Source organism: Mauremys mutica, chromosome 8 (assembly GCF_020497125.1).
Source record: "Mauremys mutica isolate MM-2020 ecotype Southern chromosome 8, ASM2049712v1, whole genome shotgun sequence".
Taxonomy (NCBI): Eukaryota; Metazoa; Chordata; order Testudines; family Geoemydidae; genus Mauremys; species Mauremys mutica.
This window is the reverse complement of record NC_059079.1, coordinates 63,871,897-63,896,100: the sequence shown is the minus strand read 5'-3', so window position 1 is coordinate 63,896,100 and position 24,204 is coordinate 63,871,897. Positions and strand designations below refer to the sequence as shown.

General features: G+C 40.1%; 1 protein-coding gene and 1 pseudogene across 4 annotated transcripts in view; both read left to right on the top strand.

The window, feature by feature from the left end:
- The window catches only part of KIFAP3 (kinesin associated protein 3), a 160,103-nt gene that overhangs the window by 9,403 nt on the left and 126,496 nt on the right, over window positions 1-24,204 (top strand). For 3 of the 4 annotated variants that reach the window (XM_045027723.1, XM_045027722.1, XM_045027724.1), the window contains exons 2-10: window positions 6,609-6,740; window positions 8,159-8,313; window positions 12,783-12,838; window positions 13,323-13,464; window positions 14,240-14,339; window positions 15,345-15,469; window positions 15,949-16,047; window positions 17,693-17,871; window positions 20,620-20,782. In XM_045027723.1, the coding sequence (XP_044883658.1) occupies window positions 6,609-6,740; window positions 8,159-8,313; window positions 12,783-12,838; window positions 13,323-13,464; window positions 14,240-14,339; window positions 15,345-15,469; window positions 15,949-16,047; window positions 17,693-17,871; window positions 20,620-20,782 (1,151 nt within the window). Of the gene's footprint in view, window positions 1-3,510; window positions 3,576-6,608; window positions 6,741-8,158; window positions 8,314-12,782; window positions 12,839-13,322; window positions 13,465-14,239; window positions 14,340-15,344; window positions 15,470-15,948; window positions 16,048-17,692; window positions 17,872-20,619; window positions 20,783-24,204 lie in introns of those variants that run through there. The other variant, XM_045027726.1, reaches the window with a different exon arrangement.
- On the top strand, window positions 13,576-13,667 carry LOC123376758 (annotated as a pseudogene).

Here is a 24,204-nt window from a genome sequence, read left to right as displayed (position 1 = left end):
GAAGACCACTTCTGTGATCTTGGAGGAATTTTTTTCCAGCATTTTCAGCAGCAGACTTTAAATTTTTGTGTTCTAGAGAAACTGCTGAAACAAACCCAGTGCCCTATTGTTTGGCATGGCTCTGAGCAGATGTGAAGCATAGCTCTCTGTTTTTTCCCTTGTCAGCCTCCATGCAGACTCCCACCCCAACATTCTGTCTGGGTCACTGTTGTAAGCTGTTAGTGTATGGGGGATCACAAGAATTTTTAGCCTTGTATATGCACAAAAATTGCACCAGTTTAACAAAATTAGATTTAAAAAGAATGGATTTAAACTGGAGTAAACCTCGATGTGGATGCTCTTAATTCAGTTGACACTAGAGCTAAATCGGTGCAAATTTTGTGTGTAGACAAGACTTTCCTCTTTTAAGCCTTAATAGAGATTCTTGTCAATTTCAAGAACCAAGCAGGCAAGTGAAGTGAAGGGACAGCATGGCATGGCTGTATCATACCAGCAACCTGGCTCACTCTTTGACCTTCAAGCCTTGACGATCATCCAACATTTGGGTTTTTTTTTTCAAGTAGATGGATGGCTGCAAAACTTAAGAATAGAAATGTTTCATTTATTTAAAAAACAAAAACATTTCCTTTGTGGCACTGGAGACCCATATATACTACATTTGTTCTAGGGGATAGTAAATGATAAGTGCAAAGAAATGTTCAGAGCTTATTTAGTGCTTTTTGGCTGTAATCTCAAAGCACATCTCAAAGTTTAGACTTTGAGATGAGGACACTGAGGTACAGGTGAAAGAGCAACTTCCCTCGCAACGATTGGGCCTATCTGCATGCAAGAGGAAGAAAATGGCCCCCAGGTCACAGAGGAGAGGCTACTCTATCCTGATAGTAGAGCATAGCCTGTGACCCATTATGTAGTCCCCTCCCCTGGCACAAAGAAAGAAAAGCAGAGGATCTCCACAGCAATAGGTCCCGTGCTCACCCATGCCTCCACCCTACATAGGGGCAGGTTCCATGAGGAAAAAACTTGAAGGCAGTGCTAAAACTCATTGTGGGCCAACTAATTTGGGCAGGCTTGCTCTTCAACCTATTCATAAATATTACCAAGTTTGACAATTAAACAGTTTTTGACTCTGCATAGAATATTTAATTAGTTTCTCTGCATGTAAAACTGGTGGAAATGGATTTGGAAGAGAATAAAAAAACTGGCTACCTTTGACGGTCATCCTACTACTAAGGCCTTTATCCTTAAATTTTATGTGATTGTGTAATTAAAGATTATATAGACATGCACACAGTTAAGGCTTCCTGAGTAACCTTAACAAATCTACTAGGTGGGCCTTATTACAAATTCCCTCTACCCTCCAAAAAGTAGGCCTTGAGTGAAGCAGTCTCACAAATTACAATTCCTCTCCCAAACTCCCTCACTTAAGCCCTAATACCTTAAGGTGTTGAGCACCCTCAATTCCCATTGTTTATAACAGGAGCTGAGGATGCTTAGTCTCTCAAAAGATCAAGCTCACAGAGCTTTCCTGAAGTAGCCTGTTACCAAAAATCTGTAGTATACTGAAACAGGTTTGGACTTGCTTGATTTATATCTCATGGTGGTGGTGAATTGTAAAAATCAGCCAAGCCCAGTAACAAGCCATCGAAATCATCCTGAGACACTGAAGTTTCAGGCTCTGGAAAAATAGGTACTGTAGAGGCCTGTGCTCCAGCAGAAGGGATTTGTGAACATCTTGGAGTTCTTCATTTTTTATTTTTATTTTTTGGGTAGTGCTTCAGTTCACTGTTTTGTCAACAAAACGTTGTAGTGTAGACAAGGCCTAAGACAGTGGTCCCCAACCTTTCAGTGTGGCGGGCGCCGGATGATTAGCTGCTGAGGAGCGCAGCCGCTGGACAAGCAGTAACACCAAGAAGCATGGCTGCCAAAATGCCACCGAGAAGCAGCGTCATCAAGAGGTGTCGCCGCCGAAATGCTGCCGAGAAGCAGCGGCTTTTCAGCAGTGATGCTTCTTGACGTTGCCGCTTCTCGGCGGCATTTCGGCGGCTGCTTGTCCGGTGGCCACGCTCCGCAGCAGCAGGGCGCTCCCTTGTCAGTAGGCGGGTGCACATAGATGCCCCGGCAGGCGCCGTGGTGGGGACCACTGGCCTAAGACATGTCTGAACTTAGAAGGATTTGTGGGAAAGGATTCCTTTAGAGAGAGATGAGTAACTGCTAATTGCTAATGGCATCAGTCTCTGGGGGAGCTGAGGATGAAGAATGCAGACTTTCAAAACACGGGCATATTTAGAAAATTAAACGCCTTTTCGGATCCTCTAACTTCTATATGAGGCCTATTTTTCTGATTCCATGATCAATCTGTGATGGGTTGGATCACAGAAACCCCGCTGGGAGCTGCCAGCTGATGTGCCAAGACTACCTCTGCTTCTGTTTTCCCTGCCAGCTCAGGACTCCAACACCCTGTCTTGCTGAGCCAGACACTCCTGTCTGCTCCAACAAAGACCCAGGGTCTGAATTACTTGCCTCAAAGCTGCAGGTTTACCTGAAAGCAGCTCACGGAAGTGTGCTTGTCTTTAGCACTCAAATGCCCAACTCCCAATGGGGTTTAAACCCAAATAAATCGATTTTACCCTGTATAAAGCTTATGCAGGGTAAACTCATAAATTGTTCACCCTCTATAACACCGATAGAGAGAGATGCACAGTTGTTTGCTCCCCCAGGTATTAATATACTCTGAGTTAATTAATAAGTAAAAAGTGAGGGTGGATTTGATTTAAATCAAATTGATTTAAATCACTAGTCAGGAAGACTCGATTTGATCATGGATTTCAACATAAAAGTGCATTCGTGTTGGTTATTATAACCTTAATACATATTCTTCACAACTCAGAGATAGATATAGGTTTCATTTTTAGAAGGGACACACTATACATTTTTAAAGTGATTTATTTTGAAAACTTTTCAGATGAGTTTTACAGCTATATCAGAAAATGAATGATTGTTTGGTCATTTCATTTACCAAAGGTAATTGAAGGAGATAGTTCACCTCCCAGTGGCTTCATAAATATCTCCAATTCAACTGGTTAATCATTAATATTTGGAGGATTTTCTTGCCATGCTGTATTAGGAGGAGAACATCACCAGACAGGCATTTCAATTGTTTTATTTAAGTAAAACAACAACATTATGTATTCTGGATTTTTTTCTTCAACAGCAAACATATAATATTTTAACAAAGCAAGCCTATGAATTTTTGAAGTTAGTTAAATATTCAAGTTTTTTAAAGTCAGGATTGTTTTTGTTAAAAAAGTTTTTAAATAAAATAGTTAAATGAAATTTAAAAAACAAAAATTAAATCAAATATGTCAGACAGGTCAACATGAGAAACTTAAAATATTGGCTTCTGCAGCTAACTCGGTTGTCTGCACCTTCATTTTCCTCTTTGTTCATAATCTGGAAAAGAAAAACAAGCTTTCCTGTTTTTTCAGGTCTCAAACGATTTCTCAATTTGGAATGAATTAGTCCAAAGGACGACAATATTCTTTCTACATCGGCAGAAGAAGCTACTGCTTTTAAAAGTGAGATTATCACTTCAACAGTGCTTGAATTCAAGTGCTTAAGTGACTTCTACTAGTTCACTGGTGTAACTTTCTTTAAAACATCATCAGCAAACATATATTTCTTGAATGGTTCACCCTTAGCTCTGAAGTTTATTATAGTTGGAATTATGGAGGGTTGATTGCTGGATGTCCATGTCATAGCCAACTGCTCTTCTTCAGCAGTTAAGGTTTGACCCTGGTACTGAGTATTGAGAATATTTGCAAGAAGATGAGCTGGAGAGAGTACTTGTCCAATTCGTGTTTTTAATGCTTGTAATTTAACTCTGCCACTGCATATTTCTCTTTTTAAGATCTCACTCAGTTCCTTCCAAATTTCAACAGCGTCAGCATTAAAACCTATTTAAATAAAAATAAAATACATAGCTTTTATTTTATTTAAATAGGTTATTTCCTGCATTTTATTCAAGGCTACAGAAGTAGGCTTCAGGGTAATCAGCATGTGTTCAACATTTCTCTTAAACCCAATGTTGAGAACTTTGGATGTGACAGTGCTATCTGTTTGTTCACAGTTTTGTTCACAAACTGGCATCAGATTAGGCCAGTTCTTGATATAGTGCTCAAAACAGTCCACTAGTGAGTTCCATCGCATGTCTTGTAGGAAAGTTAGCTTGGTTCCTCCAACATTTTTCAAAGCAGTTGCTGCAAAGTGGTTGTTACGGAAGTATTTTGTAATTTACAACAACATTAGCCTTTATTTCCGGAACACTGAAGTCTTTGGCTAGGAGGTGCATCAAATGAGCACTGCAACTGTATGTTATTAACTTGGGACTCTCTTCATTCTCTTCTAAATAATTTCTTCTCGTCTTGGATACATTTGCAGCATTGTCTGTGACCAAGCTGCATACTAGACTTTTGAATTTTTTTTCACAGTTTGTTATAGCTTTTACTGCTACTTCTTGTAAATATTCTGCTGTGTGTGCATTTCCTGGTATATCAATTGTTTCTGTAAGGAAGACATTCCCTTCTTCTGTTGTCACACAAGCACATACATCAGGATCATTGTGGACATTGCTCCACCCATCAAGACTCAGGTTAACAATTTTACCTTCTAGACCTTTTGCACACTGCTCAATTTCTCTTCATACACTTTATCCAGCAATTTGCCTGCAACATCTGCTTTGTTGGGTGGATTGTATACTGGTCTTAATGACTGAACCATGTTAATGAAGTGTAGGTTCTCAATCATACAGTAAGGAGCGTTTGTTGCATAAACAAACTGGGCACTTTTTCCATCATTTACCTCTTTTTGTAATCTGCTGGTTCTTATCACAAACTTATCTATGGTTGTTTCTGGATGATGAAGATTTTTTTTTCTATTCGCTTTAGCTGATATACTGTGGCTATGTGATATACATGATGTGACTGAAACACTATTATTGGCATATAACTCTGAAACTATAGAAAATGATGGTGATCTTGAAGGTGGATAGTCTTCAGAATCCTGTATGTTGAGGATGGATTCTCCTCAACAAAATAAGTTAATGTAGTTATTTAATTATTATTACCACGCTGCTCATTTAGTATTACTCATTGCATTCATTGACACTCAGTACTACTTTAAAGGTGAAATTGTAAAAGGGAGATCTGCCTATTTCAGCTATTTCATTTTAGATGCAGTTGTGATAAAAAAATATAGTACCATAGAGTAATAACTATATTTTTTGCTCAAACATGAGAATTCAAGAATAGTCCAAAAGGAAGACAGGCAGTCTTTAAGAAAGAAATATGAAATAAAAAACTTTACCAACCTGAAGATTCTGCATGTTCAGACATGTTCCTTTCATCGTCTTCAACGCAGTTTCCTCCTGAGAAGGAACATTTCTCATGATGTTGTTTCATTTGGGCAACCAGGCCTTGCATTTCTTTGTTGCACTGTTTGAATTTTGCACGAATGTCTGTCTTACCCACAGGTAGAGACATTAAATATTCCCAAACTGGGTCTCTTTTACGGCCTGCTGCCATTATAAGTTTTCCCTTCTAGTGAGAGAATGGTATGGTAGATCTCAAATCTATGAAGGCTACACTCAGAAAGACCTCAAGACTTCTGGAGTATGCTGCTCAAACAGTTTCACTTTTGTTTCTGTTGCCTCTCCCTCCCTTCTCACATTTATCTCCAGACTTCTTCTCATTGTCCAGATCTATTCCGCCCCCAACAATCTTCTATTCATTGAACTTTTTGAAATGTTGCACTTTTAGAGAGAGGTAAGGGATTGTCTCTGTGTACACAAATTTGCAGAGGGATAATAGGGTTGAGGTCTATTATTTCTCACCTCTATATATTATGTATTTATTTAAAAACATTTTTGCTGTTAACAAGCATGTTATCTTTGGAGTCACAAATCAACAGTTTGAAAACTGCAAAACTAAACATCTCTGATGGTATCTTCTGGACTGAGCACTGAGTCCTATTGGGTAGACAGAAGATTAACCTAAATAATCTATACAGAAGCCCCTGGAACCCCATAAGATTGGGTCCCTAATCCATGAACTATTGGAACTCATTTACAAAACTTTTCTTAACAATTACAAGACTATATTGTCTCACACTATAGAATTAGAATTTATAATCCCTATTCCAAGATGAGATCTCTTTGAGCTATAATATATCTTAATTAAAACTATCTTTAGATAGGATTTTTCCTCAAAAAGCATTTTATCAAAAAAATCCGATTTAAATAAAATCAGATTATTTTGTATTTATTTATTTTTTTTTAAAAAATCATTGATTTTTATCCACCCTGGCACATACTAGAGCCGATAGACATAGAGGTGCCTCTTGTGCTAAGATTCTTGTGTAAATTGAAGGCATGTGCGAGAGGCCATGTGCTAATACAAAGAGGACCAAGGCTGGGTTTATGCTATATAGGTAGAATCTGTCTCAGTAATACAAACTACTTGATCAGAGATGTCCAATTCGCATTGACCTGTTTTCCCAGTTATTTCTTGGTCTTCTCATTTAGTCAGTGATGAATTTGTTTTTCTGCCTTGTAGGAAGGTGAAAGGAGGTAACATAGATGTACACCCTTCCGAAAAGGCCCTTATTGTTCATTATGAAGTGGAAGCAACCATTCTTGGAGAAATGGGGGACCCCATGTTGGGGGAGCGAAAGGAGTGTCAAAAAATGTAAGTTTTTTGGGGTTATTTCTTTAAGTTAAAATGTCCTGGAATTCTAGGCTATGGGTTCTTAAAATTAGTGTTCTGTTATATTACTTCCTTTGTTACTGAAACTTTTTCAAACTTCAGAACATTTTATTAAATTAGTATTAAGTCTGGGAATAGCATATATGCATAGTTGTTTGCAGTGGTGTTGTAGCATATATTCATTGTAATATTAAATTTTAGCCTACTCTGGTTCTCTATCCATAGGGATACACTGCCTCCCTTATTTGGAGTATGTGTATGTCCAGTTGATGTTAGCAATTTCATTATGTTATCTGCATTTTCTTTATACAGGGTACAGTTGTTGTGCCCTCTGTAGTTAAGGTTGCCTAAGCATTTCTGTTGTGAAAGGCCCTTTTCCAGTAACTTCCTCAGACTTTCACCTGGAAGGTGAAACTTTCCAGGTCTGCTTTTTGCTTGAGGGTGAATTTTTTGTTGTTGTTGAAAAATCAAGCGTATGTGTCTGAGTGCAGGGGTTCTTTTTTAAGAATAAGGAACAGGGAAAAAATAACCATTTCCATTGTATAAGAAAATATTACTGTTGTAGATTTTTTTGAACACACTAAAAATGTTTGTCTGGTTTGCAGTGAATCCAGGCTATTCCATCTAGGACTCAACAGAAATCCTTTTATTCCACCTCCTGGTCTGTGCTTACAGATATCTGCTCTTGCTTACTCTCTTGTCACTGGTATGATCTGTGATTTTTGAGTCCTTTATGTCAAAGCAGACTTCTCTCTATGGCTGTCCTAATGCAGTGTGAGGAAGCTGCACAATCAATACTGACAGCAGATTTTATTTCTGAAAGGTATTTTTTCTCTGTTATACTCTGGGAGTTTCATATTAATAAAGCAGCAAAGAGTCCTGTGGCACCTTATAGACTAACAGACGCATCTGACGAAGTGGGTATTCACCCACGAAAGCTCATGCTCCAAAACGTCTGTTAGTCTATAAGGTGCCACAGGACTCTTTGCTGCTTTTACAGATCCAGACTAACACGGCTACCCCTCTGATATTAATAAAGGAAAGTTAGCTTTAGATAACTTTTTTGGAAATAGACCACTGACTCCTTATTTGCTGCTGTGTCTTGACTAGATAGGAGGCATTTGCTAATGCAGCCATCTCTAAAGCTGCTGTTTGACCAGCTGGTGAGAAATGGTCCTACCCTGTTAAGTCCATTTGACAGACAGTTGCTTGCTATTCTGAACTCCAGGGTGCCACTGCCTTCTGATCTCGGCTGTTCCAAACTGTAGCATGAGCATCAGATGTCTGTAGATCATCTCTGCCTTGACAAACTCATGACTATATACGTTTAAATTGAAGCCTTGAAGATGCAAAAATCTTATATCAACTGAGGAGAAAATGATCTGACCTGTGTCTTGCAGTATTCGGCTGAAGAGTCTTAATGCAAACACAGACGTTGCTTCCCTGGCTCGAAAGGTGGTGGAGGAATGTAAGCTCATTCACCCCTCCAAGCTAGCGGAAGTGGAGCAGCTGCTGTACTACCTGCAGAACCGCAGAGATTCCTCTTCTGGGAAAGGTAAGCAATAGAGAGAACAGGGGGAATAGGGAGCTGGAATGTAGCAGCTACAGCGATACTCTGTATTTTGGGGTTTCTAATTCAAATGCTACTTTCCCTGATGCTCAGAAACCTGAAGAAAGAAGGGGAGTGTGTGTTTTGTGCTGTACATGGAAGAATTGACAGAATCTTGTGGGGGGAAAAGTTGTCATTTTGATGATCAAAGTACATTTTGAATTTTGATTAGTCAAACTTAATATTGATGTTTCTCTTTCAATTTTTGTGTCTCGATTAAAGTTTTCTGTTCTAAATGGTGAAATGATTATTTCAGATAGTGTTACAAAGATGACGATGGAATTATTTCCATGAAAATTACAACCTCTTCTCTTTTCTGTTACAACCAGTTAATAGGATAGATGCTTTCTAATGTCTTTATCCGGAAGCTATGGTTCAATGCCTGTTAAATTGCACAGTCAACAGGTTCTTTATAGTACCAGAAGTCCTCACTTTGTCTGCTGACAGGGCTGTACTATTACACCCTAGCTTTATTTAAGCCTCTGTTTAACACCCTGTTCAGCAGCCTTCAGTGCTGAGGCACTTCGAGATTTAATAATGTTAAAAGAATTCTAGCATTTTCAGCTTTGTCTCTTGGTAAGACACACAGAAGGCAAAAATCCTGGAGAAATTTCCACACAAGTCCTGGATTCAAAGCAGTTAATTGTTAGGGGTTTGCAGGCATACATTTACCAACCCATGTTCTGGAATAGAAGGTATAAAAGTTTCAAATCCACAACAGTCTCCTGTGTGACTGCAAACCCAGATTTTTCGTTATATAGGCACAAATATAGGTTACGTTTTCTTAACTCTTTTCTGCTGTGTTCTTTTGTGGCCACTTCTTAGTAGAATGCATAGTTCTTAGTGCAAAAGCAAAAATACTGGGCTAGTGCTAGTTCATAATTGTTTCTTTCTTTCTGTCTAAAGAAGACCTGAAATTACATTATTTTTAAAATGGTACCTTTCTGCCTGTTGTATATATTAGAAATGTAGATCTTGTTTACTGGAAAATTCTGTAGGTGGGTGACCTGAGAATTGGTACTTTATGACATCATGGATTCAAAGGAAGCAAAACCTGATTAATTGAGAGCAGAGTTGATTTTTTGTTCAGATGGTTTAAAACTCTTTTTTTCCTGTTGGTCCTATTACTAGGCATTTGAGCTAAATGCCTCGTAAACAATAGGAAGAAAGGTTTCAGAGTAGCAGCCGTGTTAATCTGTATCTGCAAAAAGAACAGGAGTACTTGTGGCACCTTAGAGACCAACAAATAGGAAGAAAAGTTTTTTTTGGATAAATATTCAATACCCCATCTCTTCAACTAAGGCTTGTGAGAATGCCCCGTCCTTTTCTCTGGCTCCTCCAGTAGAGAATGGCAGCAAAAAACCAGCCACTTGACATTAGATATGATATGCTATTATTAAGACCCTACCAAATTCACGGCCACAAAAAATGTGTCATGGGCCATGAAATCTGGTCTCTTGTGTGCTTTTACCCATACTATACAGATTTCACAGGGGAGACCAGAGTTTCTCAAATTGGGGGTCCTGACCCAAAAGGGAGTTGCAGGGGGTTGCAGTATTGCCGCCTTTCATAGAATCATAGAATCATAGAATCTCAGGGTTGGAAGGGACCTCAGGAGGTCATCTAGTCCAACCCCCTGCTCAAAGCAGGACCAAACCCAACTAAATCATCCCAGCCAGGGCTTTGTCAAGCCTGACCTTAAAAGCCTCTAAGGAAGGAGATTCCACTACCTCCCTAGGTAACCCATTCCAGTTCTTCACCACCCTACTAGTGAAAAAGTTTTTCCTAATATCCAACCTAAACCTCCCCCTCTGCAACTTGAGACCATTACTCCTTGTTCTGTCATCTTCTACCACTGAGAACAGTCTAGATCCATCCTCTTTGGAACCCCCTTTCAGGTAGTTGAAAGCAGCTATCAAATCCCCCCTCATTCTTCTCTTCTGCAGACTAAACAATCCCAGTTCCCTCAGCCTCTCCTCATAAGTCATGTGCTCCAGCCCCCTAATCATTTTTGTTGCCCTCCGCTGGACTCTCTCCAATTTATCCACATCCTTGTAGTGTGGGGCCCAAAACTGGACACAGTACTCCAAATGAGGCCTCACCAGTGCTGAGTAGAGGGGGATGATCACATCCCTCGATCTGCTGGAAATGCCCCTACTTATACAACCCAAAATGCCATTAGCCTTCTTGGCAACAAGGGCACACTGTTGACTCATATTCAGCTTTTCGTCCACCATAACCCCTAGGTCCTTTTCTGCAGAACTGCTACCCAGCCATTCGGTCCCTAGTCTGTAGCAGTGCATGGGATTCTTCCGTCCTAAGTGCAGGACTCTGCACTTGTCCTTGTTGAACCTCATCATATTTCTTTTGGCCCAATCCTCTAATTTGTCTAGGTCCCTCTGTATCCTATCCCTACCCTCCAGCGTATCAACCACTCCTCCCAGTTTAGTGTCATCTGCAAACTTGCTAAGGGTGCAGTCCACACCATCCTCCAGATCGTTAATGAAGATATTGAACAAAACCGGCCCCAGCACCGACCCTTGGGGCACTCCACTTGATACCGGCTGCCATCTAGACATGGAACCATTGATCACTACCCGTTGAGCCCGACCATCTAGCCAGTTTTCTATCCACCTTACCGTCCATTCATCCAGCCCAGACTTCTTTAACTTGCTGGCAAGAATACTGTGGGAGACTGTATCAAAAGCTTTGCTAAAATCCAGAAATAGTACATCCACTGCTTTCCCCTCATCCACAGAGCCGGTTATCTCGTCATAGAAGGCAATTAGGTTAGTCAGGCATGACTTGCCCTTGGTGAATCCATGCTGACTGTTCCTGATCACTTTCCTTGTGCCTTGCCTTTACTTGTGCATTGCCGTCAGAGCTGGGGTGGCCAGAGAGCAGCAACTGTTGGCCAGGTGCCCAGCTCTGAAGGCAGTGCCTCACCAGCAGCAGCACAGAAGTAAGGGTGGCAATACCATACCATGCCATCCTTACTTCTGTGCTGCTGCTGGTGGCAGCTCTGCCTTCAGTGGTGCAGAAGTAAGGGTAGCAGTACCACAACTCCCCTCCATAATAACCTTTGACCCCGCCCCCCTCCACAACTCCTTTTTGAGTCAGGATCCTTATAATTACAACACTGTGAAATTTCAGATTTAAATAGCTGAAACCATGAAATTGACCAAAATGACTCGTGTATTTGATAGGGCCCTAGCTATGATTTAAAAAACAAACAAACAAACAAGTAGCAAACTTTTCTTGAAACAAACCAACCTTCCCCCACCCCCCCCAAAAAAACCCCAAACCTTTCAGCCCTTTGTCATAAAGAAGCAGAACAGGCCCATGTCCAATGTTTTACCATTTGTCAGTTACCTGTAATGTTTGTTTGGATGCTTTTTTTGTGTGTAGAATTTTGGACTTGCCCACAGGGACTCCTGCCATACCACAGCATGAGACAGAACACAGGGTTTAAAAAGTGCTCTTCTTGCTCCACAGAGATGTCTTTTTTGGACCAATATGTTGCATGCTTGAGAGCTGGTCACGCCATAAAAGGGTGCAACATCCTTTATACCCAGGCCTTGATGAGAACGAAGCCATAGCCGCAAGGCCTTCCCCAGAGAAAGTCAGAAACTTACTATATCTGTACATCACAAACTTTTCTTGTCAGCAACAAAAATCCAGGAATGCTTTACTTTTAACTGTTTTGTCACTTCCTCCCTTTATCATCATGCACACTTCAAAGGAAATGCTGAATCAAGGCCTACTTTACAAAGTCCTGATTAGACAAGTAGCCTACTGAAAGCAGTTGTTTTCCACCCTTGTGGCATATATACCAACAGAAAGTATATACATCACTGTAAGTCTGACCTAAGCTTTCTAGTGGCCCTTTGCACAGAGGAAAATTGTATTCTGAAGGTCCAATCCTACATTATAGTGAGGGTATCCATGATTTTGTAATCATGGGATGATACTCTGTTCCAAGGCGCATATGTGTGTGTGTGTGTGTGTGTGTATGTGTGTGTATGTGTGTGTGTGTGTGTGTATATATATATATATATAAAGGGGCTTAACTCTGAATTTTCAGTTCTTATGCAGATAAAAATGTTAGGCTTCTAAAGATGGATTCATTTAAAAAAAAACCTCAAACTTAAAACAAAAACAAAAAAAACTTGCAGTACATTATTCTGAGTGTCAAAAAGTCATGGCAAAATTATCTCCTTGGCTACTTCTTGCTCTGGCTACAATGCAAAAACAACGCTTGAGCTTTGTTATATACTTAGATTGTAAGCTCTTTGGGGTGGGGATCCTCTTTTTGGTCTATGTTTGGGGCTCCTAGATACTATGATAATACTGAATATGCCATCGTCAATGAATATGCACAACATTAATTAGAACCATGTCTTTTATCACTATAGAAAAGAAAGAGAAATCTAGTAAACCGAAAGATCCACCACCTTTTGAAGGAATGGAGGTAGGAATCTAAGCTAGAATTTAAAGGAAGCTAAATACGAATACCTTTACTCTTACAGAACTGTTTTATATTAAAAGGAAAAAATATAGATGCAAATCAGATGACTAAAATATTGAAGAATTTTTAATTGAGTTAAAAATATTAAATAATAAAATAAAAGTCCTCTCCATAAGTGGTCAAATTCTTGCACATTTGTCTTTGGGTTATATACTTAGAGGGTCATATGAGTGAGATTCTGGAACATGGGGCTAGACACGACAAAGCTGCTACTTAGTGTCAATTGTTTTTGTAATGAAATATTGTGTGTTCTGTGCAGTCAGTAGCAATGGTTCTGTACATGGTGTTTGGTTTTTGTTGTTTACATCTTAAGACTTAGCTACGCACTCTTTTCTGCTTTGCCGCAAAGTAACATCGTTTTTGTTGCATGTTGAGCGGGTTCCTTTTTCTCTGTGTCAAAGCCCAGCTATGTCTTTGATACTTTCAGATTGATGAAGTAGCCAATATCAATGACATGGATGAGTACATTGAGTTACTGTATGAGGATATTCCTGATAAGGTGCGTGGCTCTGCCCTTATCTTACAACTCGCCAGGAACCCTGATAATTTGGAAGAATTGCTGCTCAATGGTAACTTACAAATCCTCTCATAAAGTTACGCTGTTTTTTTCCATCTCTGTGGAGCAATTTCTCCGCTCAGAGAGACTCCCACGTCTTTCATTTGGGATAGGATGGGGTTCTATCACTTCTCGGCTCTGTGAGCTAAGATCAAGCGTAGTATCTGTTCTTATTAGTTTGCTCTTAGAGCAAAATAGGGCCAGTACACAACATTTACTGTTTATATCTCAACAGTGCTGTAGCACCCAAAATGTGCTCGGTGCTGTGTATGTGGGGGGAGGAGGAGAATAGAGAGAGAATTATAGAGGAAGGCATTCCTTGCCCCCAAAATCTTACCCTCTGTAAAGACACCCATTATATAAGCAAGGTCCGAGTTAAGGGTTCATCGTGATATTAGGTTGATGTCCTTTTTCCCTTTCTTTTCCTTTGTCCCCTCTCCAGAAATCCCTTCTCTCCACTGGCGCATCAGCCAAACTGTTTCACCATTGATGCCCCAGTGTGTCCTCTCCAACTGGCCCACCCCCATGTCATAAAATAGGATTAGTCTGAGAGACTGATGCAAAAAACAGTAGGCAGTCAAATGGTGGCCATGTTAATGAAAGTATCTGAAGGCTGAGGTCACTCTGGTGGCAGGCGCCTACATGGCCTCACCTGCTCCTTGGACTAATTGTCAGATCCTGCTGCCTGAAAGAAAGCAGTGAAAAGTGTGTTTAATCTGTTTAGCTCAAGCAGGTCAGAGAGAAAGAGGCACTACAGCCATTCATCTAAATCTTGTTTGTTTTTTTAGAAACTGCCCTGGGTGCATTAGCCAGAGTGCTGAGAGAAGACTGGAAACAAAGTGTGGAACTTGCTACTAATATTATTTATATTTTCTTTTGCTTTTCAAGGTAAGTGCAAGAGGAGCTTGCTCTAACAGTTGCCTTGAGTTTTTAGTTATTTTCTGTGCTAGTATAGTTTGGGATTGTATCTTAAAGCACTGTTACTGAGAAATAGCACTACATATGGGGAAGCTGAGGCATAGAAAGTAAACCCACTGGGACATGAGCCTCAGCAGAGCCAGGATCACAGAACCCATGGTTTTTGAGTTCCAGCCCTGTCCCCTATCCCACTGGACTCTTTGGTGTCTTCCTTATCTCCCACATAACTCCCCCATCAATGAAAACAGTATTCAAAACTCAAGTATTCAATTGAAATATGAAATGTCCAATTGTTAGTAATGTTACAGCTTCACTACATCTAGAATATTGGTGAAAAAGAAGTTATCACATAGGTGAATTGTTACCTTCCCTTCCCCCCCGCGACTTTCCCACCCCTTTTCTTTTTTGTGAGGGTGTCCTGGCTGAACCATTTTATAACATACAATCTAGAGCTGGCTGGAAAATGGAATTTTCATTCCAAGAGAAATTCTGACTTATCAGATTTTGTGTGTGTGTGTGTGTGTTCCAGAGTCGAACAAAAAAAATCAAAATTTTCTTTGGATGAAAATTTCAAAAATTTTTGGTTCACATCCACCAAATCATTTAATTTAGATAGTATCATTTCGTTTTGACTTAGACATTTTGGTTTTTAGACATATTAAAATATGAACTATTAAAAATTAAACAAAATAAATTGAAATGACAAGGTCAAAAAATGTTTTTTCTGTATCAAAATGAAACGAGTTGAATTGTTCCTATCAAAAGTTTCATCAAAATTGACACGTTCTCACAAAATGCTTCTAGATTGACAAAATGGCATTTTCGGATAGAAAACTGTTTCACTGAATTTTTTTCGACTAGCTCTAATGAAAACCAGTCAGGTTGTGCAATTCTATGAGATCTTACTACCCCAGTTTTGAACACAGATTCTTGGCTTTATTTCTCTCATACACTGCATATCTTTTTTTTTAATAGTTTTTCTCAGTTTCATGGACTAATCACACACTACAAAATTGGAGCTCTATGTATGAACATCATAGATCACGAGCTGAAGAGACATGAGCTCTGGCAGGAGGAACTCACCAAGAAGAAGAAAGCTGATATCCTCTCTCTGTGCCTGGGCAACTTTTAGCTTTTCTGATTCCTAGTGGTTGAAACGAACTATATGTGCAGTAACTCATGTCAATACAGAAGATGAGTAAGAGAGCACAAAATCTAGTTGCAGGACTAGAACAGATGAAAACCAAAAGTGAAAAATTTGGGTTGGAGAAGGGATTGTTTTTTGTTCTTAAAAATGATTTTAACCTAAGTGGTTTAATTTACCAGGAGTATGGCTTATATGGGACATTTTTACTACTAGCAGAATCCTTAACACCATTAATTTCTAAGCCTATTCATAGTGTGGACCACATTTTAATAGAAACATTGTCCCATGGGCATCTTCTTATTCATTATTACACAGACCATGTAGTCCTGGCTGGTGATCAAATAATATCTGTGATTGATATTTGTCCCCACTCTGTAATTTCCCTGTGTCTTTTGCTCTATTACTATACAATCCTTAACTCCAGTTATTTACTTGATGAAGATCCTGAGAATCAAACCCTGAAAAAGGATTATGAGAAAACCTATAAAAAGTACCAGGGGCTGGTTGTCAAGCAGGAACAGCTGCTGCGAGGTATGAACTCCTAAAACATAAGCAACAGGCAAGGAGATCCTTGTCACAGCATGAAGGGCCAGGACTTACTGAGAACTTTTAACTAGTGTGGAGGATGTTTACTAACAAGTTAGAAAAATAAAAATAGTCTTAATCTGCATACTTTGGCAGTGTTTTAAACATTATTTAAGTAATCGGCCAGTCTCAAAGAGAGAACTTTGGTATGTGTTTGCCAGAACACTGCATACTACTGGTGACATTGCTTGCTCCTGCCATTGAATAGTGCTGAAGTCTTGCAAGGACCAGATCATCAGCTGGTGCAAACTATTATAGCTCCACTGAAATCCACAAAGATGCCTATTTTTACAATCTGCAGATCTAGTACTTGAATATGTATATAAAGCAAATTGTATTTCTTTTCCATGCTACATATTCCTTTTGAGTTATCTCTTCAGAACACGCTAGATGGTTCCTAGCCCAGTTCTACCACTACAAGGAGTATCAAGGGGCCCCTTTGTTGGTATTCTCAGTACAGAAGCCCACCATCAAATGAGCCGGGGAGACTGACAAGCTTCTCACCTGTGTGCATAATTAATTTATTAGGGATTGAGGATCACTGGCAGGGAGCATTGTGAAGGTGCCTGCATTGCTGCTGTACTATGTCTGTTCTGTGCATGAAATAGTTCTTTTTCCAAGATACTCAGTCTAGTGCTTTACACCTGCACTAAGTTCACTTGTAAAAGGTGAAGTAATGATTTTTTAAAATGAGGTCTTTGTAATAATCTTACATTTTCATCATTTTAAAACTGAAGCTCTGCAGCGATCAGGGAAAAACTATGCTTACAGTACTCTAATCAGGAAGCGCGAGTGCTGATGCAGTGTGTGTCCATGTAGCAGCCAGAAAACATGTTGAGGTCTGGCAGGCAGATGCAGATCTGCAAAAGAATTGGGAGAAAGATAAATGAAGAAAACACTGTCAAATTTTAAAAGATTGCGTATTTCCAGAAACTTCTTAGCTTTTATTAGCAACATAGATAATTATTAAAACTGGGATAACTGCAAAAATGTAGGGCCTGATTCTCCACTGCTTTGCACCTTGTGTAGTTATTTACACAAGTGATCAGAATGGTAACACTCTACTCCTACTGTGCTTATGTGTAAGGGTCCACACAAGGTGCAAAGCAGTGGAGAATTAGGCCCCTATTTTTATTTTCAGCATTAATGCTGTTCTTTGTTTTGTCTTATTTTTCTTAGCTTGGACAATAAAAATAGCATAACCAACTAGTATTCAACAGTTTCTAGTTAATTTAACTTCAAATGCATTTCGCATTCTGCTGAAATTTTTGGACTGCAGTTACTGCAGGGGAATGTTTTATTTTTTTAATAGTTTTCCTGGAATTAAAAAAAAAAAAAAAGGTTGCTGATGGTCATAAGTTTTATAAAACTATATTTTCAAAACCTATATAAAATAATGGATTCTAATTTTAATTTTCTTTTCTAAATGGGGATCAAAAGCATTAAACTTTGGCCTTGCTTAAAATCAGTGGGGTACAGTCAGTGCTGAACACTTTTGAAAATCCCACCCTAAACATTGTAAACAATGTAGATGTAGATTGACATAGTCCCAGTATCTTTGACCTATTGGTATGATTGGTTTTGATGTTAGTTGCTCTTTATCTGCTGCTGAACCTCGCTGAGGACACACGCACAGAGCTGAAGATGAGGAACAAGAACATTGTCCACATGCTAGTGAAAGCACTGGACCGAGAGAACTTTGAGCTGCTTATTCTGGTGGTGTCTTTCCTGAAGAAACTTAGCATTTTTATGGAGAACAAAAATGACATGGTAGGTCTTGTAGCAATCTACAGAAATGCTATGGTGGTTGTTCATTGGGTCAGAGAGGGTTAGGGATTCCAATGAAAGTGAAATAAACCTCTTGCATCCCACCCCCTTTTAAAATAATTGTAGCCCTGATTTTAGTACTATGAAGAGACTACAGTAAATGTAATGCAAGCCCCAGGAGAGACTGCTATAGAAAACTACATATAGAATCATGCAGGGAGCCAACCACACCATAGCAAAATTGCATGTAAATATGATGGCGAAGAGAGGAATTGCAAAGATTGTTATAAGCATCCAAAAGTCTGGGTATTTATCCAAACATCTGGAGGTCCCCAAAACCAGCCTGCAACCAGACCCTCTTTTTGACATTCATCTCTAACTCTTGTTGTCTCAGGGAAGGAGATCTGGTTACACTTTAGCAGACTGCTAGACTGGGCTATTGCCTTCCCAAGCCAGCAGGATCTTCCATACTGTAGTAGAATGCAACCCAGAAGTGCTTCATGTTGCTACTGCTGGCTCCTAATGCAGGGACTTTCTCCATAAGCGGGTGGTAAGACATTTCATGTCCTTGGGAAAATGGGACACTAGGATTTTTCTGATTTGGCTCTAAGAGAGCCGACAAATGCAGCCACTCCCTCATTCGCTGAATCCCTTTGTGGTTTTGGCAAGTCTCTTTACCAGTTTACATCAGTTCACCAATCTGTTGAATGGGGATAATGATCCTTACCTACCTACCAATCTCAAAGGGAAATCATGACCCTTAATGATTGCTTCTAATGCATTTTGGAATCTGAGTTGAAAAGGTGTATATATAAATGCAGTAAAAAATGAGTTGAAAATTGTAGACAGTTGGATCTTAGTGACTGTCGTGCTCTTGTGTATTTACATACAATTAGAAACAGGGTATTTCCCTTATTCGTAAGACCCTGGAGAATGTATTTCTGGGGAATTTATTATGTTTCTTAGGTGAAGTCATGTGCTCTTGAGATCAATCTATAATCATGCACTGCCCTGAAGCACCTTACTAGTCTAATAAGGATTAGCTATCCCACCAGTTGATTGGCTGGCATACTTTCCACATTCCATTTGATTGGGTGGAGACAAACAAAACAAAATTAATGTTTATTTTATTGTGAACTTTTTGGACAGCCTTGAACATTTTTCAAATAGACCATACAGCTTATCTTGGCCATCTTCACATGCATTTTTTTCATAATACAGATAATACTTTAGGGGAAAAAAAATACTTTTCCCATACAGTGAGGAAGCTACTGATGAGGGAGATAGGATTCTGAAAGTTGAAGGTTTTCTCTCATTTTAGTTGTGTCTAAATAACCCTTGAAGACAAAATGAGCCAAGTTTAGCTGTTTCAGGTTTTATCCTGTTTTACTTAATTGGGCAAAACTACTAATGGTGTGATCATTTAATCTATCTAGGTGTTTGTATCATGTCTGTCATCTTGGCATCTGAGTGCCATCATTGCTAATTATGTTTACAGCAATGAGGCGGAAATTGTTATTGGTTGATTTAGACTCAAAGAGATCTAGTGTAATATAAATAATTTGGATAATATAGCACATTTATGAAGTTAGCATGGTGCTAACAGTTTTCTTGCTGCTTTGAGTTCATTCTCTGCATATTTCTGACTGAAAAGTGGGCTACAGACACAATCCTAATGCATATGCAAGAGCGTAAAGGGTTCAAACTAACTTACATACGCTTATGGCCAGTAACAGCAGACAGATGTAGCTTGGAAGATGGTGAGAAAAACTTTCTGAAGACTTGTCAGTCAATGATCAGATGTCTTTTCTTGGGCTGGTAAGGAAAACATATCAGAAAATGATACTGCTGCTCTGTCCTTAGATTATCCGGGGTCGGCAACCTTTCAGAAGTGGTGTGCCGAGTCTTCATTTATTCACTCTAATTTAAGGTTTTGCGTGCCAGTAATACATTTTAATGTTTTTAGAAGGTCTCTTTCTATAGGTCTATAATATAGAACTAAACTATTGTTGTATGTAAAGTAAATAAGGTTTTTAAAATGTTTAAGAAGCTTCATTTAAAATTAAATTAAAATGCAGAGCCCCCTGGACTGGTGGTCAGGACCCTGGCAGTGTGAGTGCCACTGAAAATCAGCTCGCTTGCCGCCTTCGGCACGCGTGCCATAGGTTGCCTACCCCTGGATTATGTCCTGTAATCTTAGTGATACACCTATCAAGATCACTTCAATGCTTCTGTTAAATTAAAATACAGGGCAGCATGACATTACGAGAGTACATACCAAATCCTGCCTAGGAACTAACTCAAACATGCAAGGAAAGGGCTCATACTCCTTGTGTAGCAATTTTCTCTCTCTCTCAGTTGGGTATCTATCTGACTTTCTAATGGAGATCACTCCAAGGTTATCTGTGTTTGATTTAGACCCCTGATCCTGCAAGTCACTCTGCAAGTGGATCCCTGCGCCAATCCCCATTGAGGTCTCTCCCCCGCCCCCATTCATCTGATACTCCAAAGATGGCTGAGTCCATTAGCTTATTCTTCCTTTTAAAAAAATAATTAGTCCTAGAAATTTTTTAGCCACAAAGCCAAACTTTTGGAAGGTGAAGCCACTTTGAATCAAGACGTTGTGGTAACTTTTAAGTATCGTCTTTGCTTTTGCTTTCATTTATCAGTATAATTTTAAAAATAGTTGCTAACAAAAGCGAAGGTTTGGGTAGGTTGTGGGCTTAGTGACTTCTCATGCTTCTCATACAGGTTGAAATGGATATTGTGGAAAAACTGGTGAAAATGGTACCATGTGAGCATGAAGACCTGCTGAATATCACCCTTCGACTTCTACTGAACCTCTCCTTTGACACGGGCCTGAGAAACAAGATGGTCCAAGTTGGGCTGCTTCCCAAACTTACTGCACTTCTAGGTATGTTTTCTTTTGTCCCTGTGCAGCCCTTCCAGCAGTGTTAGCATCGTTGTTATTATTGAGCTCTTGTCAGCCCCTTCCTATGGAAGGACAAGGTATCAACTTCCCTCAGAAAAGCAATTGTTAATCTCTTGATCAAGAAATCATCTGTTGCCACTGGCAATCCAGTTATTGTCCTGTCTCAAATCTTCTTTTTGAATGAAGATTATCAAGAAGATTGTAGTAAGTTACACACACCTGTGAGTCCTAGTGTCTTTTTGACCCTAGTTAATTTGGTTGTATGCCTGGGTGTGGGATGGAGACTGCACTGCTAAGGTGGGATTGCTGACCACCTGATGAGGAACAAAGATTCTGGTGTTCATACTAATCCTGTTAGAGCAGTGGTTCCCAAACTGTGATGTGGGCTGGAGGAACATTCAGGGAGTGCAGCGGGGCCCAGGCTAGCCCCCCTGGGGGGCAGGGAGGGAGCATCACCCAGCTCTCCTCTGCCCCCAGCTGCAGCCTCAGGCTCCAGCCATCGCCCGGCACCAGCTGCAGCCCTGACTCCCAGCCGCAGCCCTGCCCCATGCCCCGGCGCCTGATCGCGGTTCCCAGCGGGGCTGCAGACAGGTTCCATTACAGGTAACGGGGGACATGCCAGAAAAAGTTTGGGGACCAAAGTGGTAGAGCTATCAGCCATTTTCTGATACTGTTTACCTGAGCTAGTGCAGCTGACTTGCTTGTGGATCTTAGCAGGGTGGACTGAGTTGTTCTTGAGTGTTCCTTTCTTTTTTTTTTCTTCTGAGTGATACCACAAGATAGTACTGGCCATGTCTTCTCTATTCTGAGGGCTGTCTCACGCAGTGTTCCACAAGGTTCAATCCAGGGGGAGTTAAGAATGTCGGGGTTGTAGTGTCTGAGGACATCCAGCCCTGTGTGTCAGTTTCTTATGGTGGTGTAGTTTAGATAGCTTTCCTGGTGTCTTAACATAGGGACGTGATCAGAGCTAGCTGCCTGAGAATCAACTGAGATAACACTGTCAGTGCTGTATTATGGAGGAAATGGCCAGTTATATCAGAGCCTTTGGTGGATGGCTATGGCCACTGTTTGTTGCTAAGGCTTGTAACCTGGGAGTCTTGTTGGATTCCGGATAGCAGTGGTTGCCAAGAATGTGTTTTCTTGTCAGTAGCAAATAAGGTTATGTCCATTTCTTTTAGATGTGAATTTTCCTGCAGTTATGTCACTTGTAGGTTGGATTACCCCAGTACACACTATATGGAATTACACCTTAACACCACTTGGAAATTGCAACTAAGAGCAGAACGTGTTTGCCCACTTACTAAATGATATTTGCCACAGTGAACACTTTGATACCAGTTGATTTCCAGGTGATGTTTAAGTTAAAATTCCTGCTTGATGGAGTTTGGGTCCTGGCTGCTTGATGATGTTTCTCCATACAGATGGAAGATTCTCAGGGTATATAAGCCGAAGAGGAATTGGGGTCTTTGTCCAAACTGTTCTTAGAAACCTCCAGTGATGGGGATTTTACAATCTCTCTTGGAAGCCTGTTCCATTGCTTAACTATCCTTATAGTTAGAAGGTTTTTCCTCCTATCTAATGTAAACCTCCCTTGTTGCAGATTACGCCCGTTACTGCTTGTCCATGGAGAACAGCTGATCAGTCCTCTTTATAGCAGCCGTTAGCATGTTCAAGGACTGTTATCAGGTGTCCTTCCCCCCCCCCCTCGTCTTTTGTCAAGAGTAAATATACCCATTTTTTTAACCTTTTTCTCATAGGTCAGATTTTCTAAACCATGTAATATTTTTATTGCTCTCCTCTGGACTGTCTCCCATTTGTCCATATCTTTCGTAAAGTATGCGCCCAGAATTGGACACAGTACTCCAGTGGAGGACTCACCAGTACTGAGTAGAGCAGGACAATTACCTCCCATGTCTTACATACGCCACTCTTGTTAATACACCCCAGAATGATGATAGTCTGGTTGCAGCTGCATGACATTGTTGACTCATGCTCAATTTGTGATCCACTGTGACCCTTAAATCCTTTTGAGCAGTACGACCACCTAGCCACTTATTTCCCATTTTGTAGTGGTGGATTTAAGTTTTTCCTTCCTAAGTGAAGTACTTGTCTTTATTGAATTTCATCTGGTTGAATTTAGGCCAATTCTCCAGTTTGTCAAGGTCATTTTGAATTCTAATCTTCTCCTCCAATGGGCTTGCAACCCTTCCAGCTTTGTGTCAAATGCAAATTTTATAAGCATACTCTCCAATTCATTATTCAAGTCATTAATGAAAATATTGAATACTACTGGACCCCTTTGGGACCCCAATAGATACACGCTCCCAGCTTGATAGTGAGCCATTAATAACTACTCTTTGAGTACAGTCTTTCAACCAGATGTGCATCCACGTTCTAGTAATTTCATCTAAACCACATTTCCCTAGTTTTCATATGAGACTGTCATGTGGTATTGTATCAAAATCCTTACTAAAATTCAGATACATCATGTCTTCTGCTTTCCCCCATCCACTAGACATCAAGTGTGGAATAATCTCCATGCAGCAATGATAAATTCAAATCTAGGCAAGGCTGGCTTTGCCCCCTTATCCTCAAGATAGATAGATTGTGTTCCATACATGTGCATTTTTCATATAAGACTTAAAAGCGAAGTTCTGTTATCTATATGTAAATAGTGCTGCCTGTGATTAGAGTTGGGTGGGGAATAGTATAGTTGTCCCAAACCATGAAAATTTGAGGTTTCAAAAATTTTCCTGCATATTGGGATGAAACAAGACCTTTCAAAATGTTTTGCAAAAAGAGGGAGACCCCAGTATAGACAATAGCCTGCCTGGTGGTTCAGGCACTCGCCTCAGGTGAGTTCTCTAACCGCTGGGTTACTGGCTATTCTGCGGTTCTGTGTCTACGTGGAAAGTCCATCCTGGACTCGTGAAACCTTCCTGACAAAAGTTTTGTTAAAACTGACCCTTTCCTACAAAAACTTTTGGTTTTGATTAATTGACATTTTCTGACAAAACCATTCCACTGAAAACTTCCCAACCAGCTCTACCTGTGTTGTGTTTTGCACGTATGGAGGTTTGTCCAGCTGTCATTCCCCAGAATTTCCCCTCCAAACACTGCTGTGACGCATCCTGTGTACCATTTGGCTGCCACCCTCCACTCCAGAGGCTGCAGCAGTCCAGAGTTTCTGTACCTATAATTGAACTTGGTCTTGTGAATTGCTGAGCACCCTGCTTTCAATGAGAATTTTGCTCTTGCATTACTAGGTCCATAATGCATATAGTGCTTTGGGAAGAAAGGGGCTTCCCAATATATTGTAACTGGAATGTACTGAATCCATGACAGCTGCTTTATTGGGATGTCTTCTAGGAAATGCACCTTGAACTGAATGCATGAGTTTTCTG